At 44.4% G+C, this 9789-nt stretch overlaps 1 protein-coding gene across 1 annotated transcript in view; it reads left to right on the plus strand.

Moving 5' to 3' along the window:
• Window positions 1-9454, plus strand: part of LOC119182544 (carboxypeptidase D) — a 155467-nt gene extending 146013 nt beyond the window's left edge. The window contains exon 10 of the mRNA XM_037433404.2: window positions 8898-9454. Within this exon, the coding sequence (XP_037289301.2) occupies window positions 8898-9038 (141 nt within the window). The 3' untranslated portion in view covers window positions 9039-9454. The remainder of the gene's footprint in view (window positions 1-8897) is intronic.
• The last annotated feature ends 335 nt before the right edge of the window (window positions 9455-9789 follow it).

Consider the following 9789-nt stretch of genomic DNA (forward strand, 5'->3'; position numbering starts at 1 on the left):
TGTTGAGATAGTTTTTTATACTGGGGTGTGAAACACCCCACAGACTGAAACTACTTCTGTGGTTATTTTGTAAATGTTCAGTTTCCGTGGTGGCCTAGCGATTACGTTGCTTCACTGCTGACTTGAAAGACCCGGGTGTGATCCCGGCCGCAGCTTTAGCAGTTGATGCTATTCATACTATTGATGTCAATGTGCGTTAAACCGGCCCAGTTTGTTGAAATTAGCTTTTAGGTACAGCATTCTTCGTATAGCCTGAGGAGATTTGAGACTACACACCACAAGCCAAACCAGTCAATTATCTGGCAAACTTGCAATCAGAGACTGGTCAAGAGTGCTGCTGCAAATGTTCTTCAAAACAAGCCTGTGCATATATATGAATTTGCAAATTTCAATGAGAGTACCTGATTTTTCTTCATATTGTTTATCTGCTGCCTTTTCCTTAACTTCCTGACCAAGTTTTTTAAGTGACAGGTGACAGTGCTGTTTGGTTTGTCAGGTTCAAACTACACCAGTACTATAGGGGATTATATGACTGCACATCTTACTGCCTAGTGTTCATGCTCTTAATGGTTTAGTGAAAATTTACTTGATGACAGATTGCAGTATTCTCACTTCTTATCTTTATCTCTGACCTGTGTATGACGGTGGCACTGGAGATTTTTCATTTGATTTGATTTCATTTCCTTCATTCACCTTCATGCACAATGAAGTTACAGAGAAGAGTAGGTAAGAATACAAAAAAAAATAACATTAAGGGTCAACAACAATGAACGAAATTCTAACAGACTAGTACTTATGCAATGGCTGTTAGCGCTTCGCGTAAGTGCCAGTTATCACCGATTGATGCAATGTCAGATGGAAGCTGGTCGCCCATGACAAAAGGCACGCGCTCTACTGCGTCTATTCCATTAGCATGTATTAGGTGCATGGCAAGTTTGAAAAAAGACTTCATGTGCTAAGTGTTTGGAGTACGCACTACGAACAAGATGTCGATATTGCGTTCAACTCCTAAAGGCGAAGTTTTAGGGTCCCAACATCACTGACTATACATATCATTTTTATACATACAGTGTGTCAAGTCGAGGTAATGACACACGCACGATTATTTTGATCGCCTATGTAAAAACGAAACTGCATGCCGAACATGTTTTTATTGCATTTTAAAGAGAAATGAATCGGTTTGTAGTAGTTCATAATAAAACAAAATCCATTACGTCTTACTTATACAGTTGGAACCACTGAACTCAAAGTTAATTGTGAAAGTGGTCCCTGTAAAACGAAGTTTACTTATACTAGTGCGACAATATCTTTTGATAGGTGTATACATATAAGAAAGGCATATCGTTATACCATGCAGAAAACGCAACCTTTTTTGTGAATTTAAGCTTTGTACAGGAAGTACTGGTGTAGTTGGATGGAAAACTGCTGAATGAATGTTGATTAAATTAGGTCTTTATAGGAATGTATTTTAAAGACTGACTGCGAGTATTCATAAAAAAATATTCCATAACTTTTAAAAGTTGAATACTGATAAATTTCATTCAAGCAATTTGAAAAGCTTGGAATTGCGTCCCTATTTTTGAGAACTTATCAGAAACAAAACATTTCACACAGCTGAAACTGCTTCAGCAGTTAATATTTTGATTGCGTGAGTGTGTAGAAAAAACATCTTCCTGATGCTCAATGGTGATTAGAACAGAAGGTAATCACACACGCACACTTAGACATACATGATGCAACATAGTAGAGGTGTTCAAAACATTATCTAATCTGAATGGAAGAATAGTCATTGGCGGTAGGGCACCGTCAATCACCATTCCATGAACAATGTATGCTTGCATGAGCGAGGGGTTCGCCGGGTCATGTCTTCAGGAAGGACTTCGTAGTTGACATCGTTGAGGCGACGTAGGGCCAAAGTAGCGCTGAACTGGGTAACCCTTTTTGCGAATGGAAATCTACAGTCACACTAGATCTCTGTATTGGTAGATAACTTGGTGATCCCTTGTTCCATCCCATGCTCGCGGCAGTATGACTTAATCCCCGCACATAAGTGTGAGCAGAAGTTCTAGAGAGCTGATCTAACCTACTGAAGTTTTCAAATGTCGGGCTCGCGTTGCATGCTGGTCAGTACATTATTTCATAGCTTGCGAAGCATTCAATGCAACTCATACTTCATGATTTCTAATTAGGAAAGAGCTACTTTAAAGTGGAATGTCCCAGGCCTAGCTTCTTTAGTCCTTCATGAAGAAGGTTTAACTCTCAATTGCCAATGAGAAAACAAACAATTTTTTTTGCTTTCATTCTTTCTCACTTAGGATTCTGCTCAGAAGAATAAGTACCGCATTTCATGATCTGTAAGTATTAAAACTAAAAGTATATTTTTCATTATGGGCACATAGTATATACCGATCGAAACCACGCTCATAACAATGAGCATTATTACAATGCCAGGATTACCCTGGTTGTCAGATAATTTAATAAGATCAATCATTGCAGATTGGGTTGTCTTTATGACCTTTGTGTACATAAAGTACATGGTTTGAAACTTGAAATATTTATCACTGGGCTCATATCAGAGACTATAATCCCATAAAAAATAATTATGTATATGCGTATAAGCATTTACTTGCTTGTACAACCATTTCGTTGTTGATCGTAAGAAATGGCAGATGCGAGAAATAAAACAGAGGTATATTAATGGAAAACTAGCCATATTTCTTTCTGTAATTATTTCCAAGCTGATAAATATATACCTTATAACTCTTGATTAAACATGCACTATCCACATGCACTTTTTAAGAGAATACGGGAACACTTTTAACATCTCCATAACTGAAATCAAAGTTTCCTTTAATGCATTGCTGAACCTCATGCAACCTATAGGCGAACGTAGGTGTTGTGCTTAAAAGGAAGTTCATTGAGGGATATGTTGTATCGCTAAGTGAAATGAAAGCAAACACCATTTCTGATCAGTAAAACAGCTACATGTGTGAAAAAAAAAAAGAACTTCGCGCAGAATTTTATTTAAGAGTTGTGTAAGTGATGCGTAAGCGTTCAGTTTTGTGGTAGGTATAGCGAAGATCTCTGAAATGACGTCTTCGACGACTTCGGCATGGCGTTTTTCATCTTCTCTCAATGAAGGACAGAAGTGTAAATTTTAAAGGCATAATTTTTTTTGTTAGACTCAGTTTTAATGAGAGCTGGAAAACAATATTATATTACCAAGGAAGATATAGGGGATGTTATTTGTCTATAGACAAATAAAATCCCCTATATCTTCCTTGGTATAATTGTTTTCCAGCTCTCATTAAAACTGTGTTTAACAAAGAAAAACTGCTGCTCGCTCATACAGAGACCACGAGCTATGTGACGCCAGCAGGCAGAAAAGTGTTCCACCGCCATGACTGCGATGGGCGCTTATGCTTCCAGGTTTAAATGGACAAATATACCCAATAAAGGGGGGGGGGGATGACTGCTGCTGTAGCCCTAATAGTAGATCATGCCTGATTCAAAAGTAGCAGTTACCTTTTGGGGCCCTTTACTTTCTTCTAATTTGCATATCATATTTACTACAAATTTACAGCAGTTACTTCAAATTCCCTGGACTCACAAACGTTGAAGATCGGGCTAGTTGATTTGTCGCACTTGAACTGGTTCGACGCGTAACGGGAAAGAAAAGACGGCCGAGCTGGCCAGCACTATAAGGAGCCTTCATGTGCGTGCCGCCTCCGTTTCCACACCCCCACTGCCCATGCTCACGTCTCATGCCGCATGCTCGCGTCTTGTGACAACTGTTGCTCCCCTCCCCCTCTCCCGCCTCGCAAGGCCGGCGCAGGCAGCGTGTGTGAGTGGTTGTGCAAGTGGTTGTAAAGGAAGAGGAAAAGGGCACCTAATTCTGCCTGAAGCGCGAAACAGCGCAGTGCCTTATAGGGGAGGGGGGAAGAAGGGAGAAAAAGAAAAGAATGAAATAGGTGAAGAAGTAGAGAGGCGCAGCTGTCACTGCAATCACAGTAGCCAGTGGCGTACGAGAGTCCGCCGGAACTTCTCGAAGTGAGGGGGCATTTCTGCCCCAGCAGCAGGACTCTTAGTTGAGTTGCGTGGATCCGACGTGTCCGCAGAGCGCTGAAAGGCTCACGGCACGCAACGGGTGGTCGGCGGGTAGCGCAGAGCAGCGAGCAGGGATGCGATGAGGGCGTCCCGCGGGTCCTCAGCAGGCTCGGCGGGTGTAGCGAACGCCGCGTCTGCTGAGCCGTGCAGACGCTGCAGAAGTTGCGTCTTTTCCTTTCCTGAACGCCTCTCTCTGCTAGTAAAAAACTGACTGCTCGCGCTGCACGTGCGTTCGGAATTCAGTCAAGGGCGTCTTTACCTGGCTTTCGCTTGACATGACGCTTTGCTTGACTTGAGTTGATGCGATGAAAGCAACAGTACTTTTAACCAGTAGAGAAGCACAACTCAACATCAGCGTCCCGGCACTCATTGAAGGCAATGCTTCTCCTTCATCCAATAAATAGAAATTATAAAGACGAAATACTAATAAAGACGAAAGACCATACTCAATTACGCAACATTCACGCGATACCCCTTCCCCCGCTCTGTGACGCATTTACTTGAGTTACCCCTTGTGGGAAGATGCGGATGATTTTTTTTTTTTTCCATCTCGGCCGTTTCTTTTTTCTCGTTATTAGCTGGGCCAGTTCAAGTATCCCCTATACTTTCTCATCTTTTAATGTTGTAGTTTTTCCCGCAAAACATTTATGGTTTGCTCAGTTAGGTGAGAAATCAGTCCTCTCGAAGCGTTCAGTTATGATTGTGATGATAAAAATTGTGAAGTTGGGTTCATATACTAAGTCGGAAGGCGTTTCGTATACTATGAGTTACAGAACGTGGCGCATTCGCAAAGTTTAGCGATAACACTAAGGGGAGTTTATTCTGTAAGAACTTTCAACGTTCTGCTAAACGCCCTAGTACGTCCTCGGAAGAAATAACAAATCGAGACCCGATGCTCCAGTCGCCTTTTTGCATTTGACATCAGATATCCATTGCTCCAGGAGACTTACAAAGAGAATTCAGTTTAAATTGAGAACGACGCAGCGAGCGATTGAGAGAAAAATGATAGAAGAAGAAGAAATGAATATGGGCCGGGCACGTAGCACGTAGGCAGGATAACCGCTGGTCATTAATCGTAACTGACTGGATACCCAGAGAAGGCAAGCGCACAAAGGGGATGACAAAATGTTAGGGGGGCCAACGAGATTAAAAAGATCGTATGGATAACGTGGCAACGGAAAGATCGGGTCGATTGGCGTACCATGAGGGAGGCCTTTGGCCTGCAGTGGGCGTAGACAGGTTGATGATGATGATGATGTACAGGTCATACAAATGAAAACGTGAAGGATGTTTTTTCTTTAAAAACGTGGCTGATCTCCTTATTCAGAAATTCGTATAACACGAAAGTGAAACATGTTTTCACAGAGGTAGTTGAGCGTTTATTGTGCCTTGTTTCGCCAAAAGGGCGAGCCATTGAATGCAACATCAACAAATCGCTATTTTACGCGAAGAACGGCAACCAGCTCGAAACTTGCAGCGGGAGGGGCCTTTCAGGCTGATGATGATGATGGTGATGATGCTGGTGGTGATTATGATGATACTGATCTATTGCTATATCTATGCGACACCTGTAATTTATTTCCACCTCAAGTATTGGCGATCCAGCGGGCTAGCTCAGATTGCGTGACTTCCTTTTCCTGACGATCATGTTGACGGTTCGCTTCATAGGGACAGCCAATGTCGTGAGGGTAAAATGAAGCAAAGAAACTTTGCTGAACCTTGTGATAGGTGTATGATAAGGAACTCATTAGGCCACCAAGATCCAGCAAAGGTCGCATTTCAATAAATAAATAAATAAATTGTTGGTAGTCGGTCATCTACTATTCCTGGAATAGCGATAGCACCAAAGGGGCCCTCTAACACTTTTCACGGCTTCATAGTTTTACACGTTTTTGTAGCTGGTTGCGTACACTGAAGGCTTAAAAGATAAGTGTCGTAAGAACGGCAGTGATAGGGCCACGCAGTGCAAAGTTATTCAGCGTAGAGATATCAAAATACAATGAAATGAATGCTTACCGTCAACTCGATTTTCGCGGGCTCACCTTACCATGTTTCCCTTGCCCTCTGACGCCACGCCAGAATGCTGCCAAATGAAATGAACTGAAAGCCCTACCGCATAGGAAGCTCGCATGACATATTGCCTGTTACGCCCACCGTATTAAGGACGCCGTTTCGATTGTAACAAACAATGTGCATGATACGGTGCGTGCGAAACGAGCCAGCTCGCTAACGCTTCTATAATATTTTGTAGCTTTACTTATCTTTCATTTTGTAATTACGTATATATATATATATATATATATATATATATATATATATATATATATATATATATATATATATATATATATATATGTATATATGTCAACGCTTATACATTTTTAGTTTTTTTTTTCTTCGAATAGCGGTGCCCGGAGCGTCGCCGGCACGTTTCCTCCAGCACATGGCGTTCGGCACATTCTTTGAGTCGCTTAGCAGTTTTCAAGCTGAAAAAGTCAGAGAGCTTTCACTCAAAGTCTGTCACTTAGAGTGAGAGATTATGCTAATGAAAAGAGAAATCCAATAGCAATCCCTATTTTGGCGCAATGCCGTGATCACATTTAACGTTACACTTATCCAATCATATGGCGGCAACCTTCCGGCGTGATTTCTGTTCGCAGTAGTTCTGGCGAGCGCCACTACGAGTGATGCAGTCGGCACCGATGTTTTCAAGCGTTAGAGGGCCCTTTCAAAGACTGTGTTAGCGACGTCTCTCAACCGATAGTGGAGCGAATAATTCATTAACCGTATAATGGCCGCGTGGACTCCATACGCATTCTCGGCCTCCTCGTCGAGGCCACTGGCTGTCATGCAAGAACAATTAAACATATCACAGCTAAAACCGAGAACATGCTCCGACTCATTCAGCGAGTCTCGGGTCGTAGACGAGGCCTTGGAGAGGCCAACCTTCTGCGCATATACCACGCGTTCCTAATGAGTCACATCAATTACGTCGCCTCTGCCCACAACTGGACGAAGGTAGAAAAGACGAAACTAAACACACTCATGCGCAAAAGCATTAAACAAGTCCTTGGTTTGCCTCAAAACACGAGCACTTCCCGTCTCGACCAACTAGGCATGCACAACGGCATCGATGAAGTGATCGAGGCCCAGACCACGGCCCAAGTGATCCGCCTCTCCTCCTCCAAGGCAGGCCGCCGACTTCTAAGCGAGGCCGGCATGTCCCCACACCCCTGCCTTGAACGCGCAGTAACCCTCCCCAGAGTTGTCCGAGCTACTTACATGGTAACCCCATTTCCGCGAAATGTCCACCCACAACACAACGAAGGCAGACGGCTGGCCCGCGCTCGCGCGATCCTAAACCGTACCGCCGCGAATCGCAACTCTACCGCATTCGTCGACGCAGCGCAATACGGTAACTCCTCCTCTTTCGCACTCGCGGTAGTAGATGGCGACGGAGCCCTACGCTCAGCCGCCTCGGTTAGGCTATCAACAAGCGCCATAGCCGAACAAGTTGCTATAGCTTTAGCGATGACCGACCCCTCACTCACTAATGTCTTCACAGACTCTCGCGCCGCCATTCGGGCTTACGAAACCGGCAACATCGCTCCAGAAGCAGCCCGCATTTTACAAACACGGAAATATACGGGCTCGCACTACCTCTCTTGGTTCCCTGCCCACATGGGCAAAGACGTTCACCCACAACAACCCAACCTCAACGAAATGGCTCATGATCGAGCACGAGAACTGACCCGCCGTGACGATCAATCAGCCACCGAAGAGCTGGGCCCAGACGTGCAGTTTAATGACCCACTACTCACCTTCCATGAAATTACCTCCCACTACCGACACAACAGAAGCCGATACCCTTTACCCCATTCAAAACTCGAACGCGCGCAAGAAGTAGCCTTTAGAATGTTACAAACGAGATCGTACCCATCACGGGGCCGACTCAGCCATTATAACTCAGACATAAATTCACAGTGCCCAGATTGCACAGAAGTGTACTGTTCACTCGCGCACATGCTCTGGCAATGTCCCGCGTTACCTCAGGGACCTCTCACCAGTGAGTCCGACTGGGAGGAGGCACTCAGGAGCCCCAATCTCCGAAACCAACTTAAGGCAGTCCAGAGGGCCCAAGAACTGGCGGAACGCCACCACGTTCCCGCCCCGACTCGGGCGTCGCCTACGGTAGCGGCTGCTAGGATGTCCCACGTGGGCACCCTGGTGGCTTAAACTCCTCAGGACCATATATTAAAGTTCTTGACTGACTGACTGACTGACCGTATAATGGCTCTCGTATGCTATGGATATCGAGTTTCTAAGTGTAAAATCTACTGTGAACTAGCATTTGATACTCGCCAGGCAAATGCGAACAGCCGCGATTGAAAATCCAACTCGCGTGTCCGTGGCATGGCTACAGAACGCCACAGCCACTGGGGCGTATTTTGTCATATTCTGCACAGACTAAAAAACGGCTTTTCATAATTTTGCTATGCGTGAAATTCATGCGCCCGCACACCGTATCATTAATGTTGCTTCCTTCTCCTCCTCCTCTGTGCAACATAAATTCGAATGTTCTATATCCCGACTTCTTTACAAAAAAATTGATTGTGCGTGTAAGTGTCTCTCCTACGTATGGATGTCTGCTTACATAAATTGCACTTCGTTTGTATTGCAAGAATAAGCTCGAAATCACGGGATAAGCACGTAGCTTGCATTTCTGGCGTGCCTCCATTTATTTATGTGTGTTCTTTTTCTTTTGCCTTGACTCCTTGGTTTTTCTTCAGATATTCTCGGAGGAAGAGTTCCTGCATCCGGACTCGTCGGCGCTAAGCTTCTTCCTGGCTCCATCGTCACTTCAGCGAGCACCTTCCATGTGGAACTCCATAAAGTCCGGTTTCGGAAACCTTTTTGGGAACTTCGGCTGAGTGAACTCACGGGGGTGTACCAAGTCCATGACGCAACACTCGTGAGCGAGAGAAAGAGAGAGAGAGAGAAAGCCCGTCACTTACGTGACGAGCCGGCGTGGACGAGTGAACGCAAGGACTGTGCGAGAATCCGCGCTCGCAGCCGACCTTCCTTCAGCTGTGCTCGAGGAGGGCGAGTGTTCCTGGATGTGATTTAGACCAACGAATTATCCCGCTTCGAAAGCCCACAGGCTTAATATAGCAAAGCACAGTCTCCTGCAATTTCAGCACCGACGTCACGACATCTGTTTTACTATAGCATTCGCCAGCGTGCAACCTCAAGCGAGAGACTGCGAACCACAGAGTACGGTACAAATATCACTAATTGGCTTTCAAGCGCTTCAATAGTCCAACCGCACTTTGAAGGGAGTAAATGGTCGTCCTGTATTCATGGTGTTTCCGGATACCTGCTTTAAGTATTTATTTCTTGTGAACTGGTCATCGCATTCTACGTGCACCAGGCTCTCTTTGCACAAGGGTCTTCGTTTGGCTGGCGTCTGCGAGCACTTTAGTCGTTAATCTTAGAAAGTAACATATATGAAATTTAACCTCACCGAAGGAGTTATCACTCGCACTATGCGCTTCGTTGAAGCCGGTGGTTTTAATAATGACAATATACCTTGTTTGTATGACAATATACCTTGTTTGTATAACTTGTTTTGTCATCTTCTTTTTGAACATTCGCAGTTGTTGCTATAAACAGTCAACTCGC

The sequence above is a fragment of the Rhipicephalus microplus genome, chromosome 3 (genome assembly GCF_043290135.1).
Source record: "Rhipicephalus microplus isolate Deutch F79 chromosome 3, USDA_Rmic, whole genome shotgun sequence".
In the NCBI taxonomy this organism is placed as follows: domain Eukaryota; kingdom Metazoa; phylum Arthropoda; class Arachnida; order Ixodida; family Ixodidae; genus Rhipicephalus; species Rhipicephalus microplus.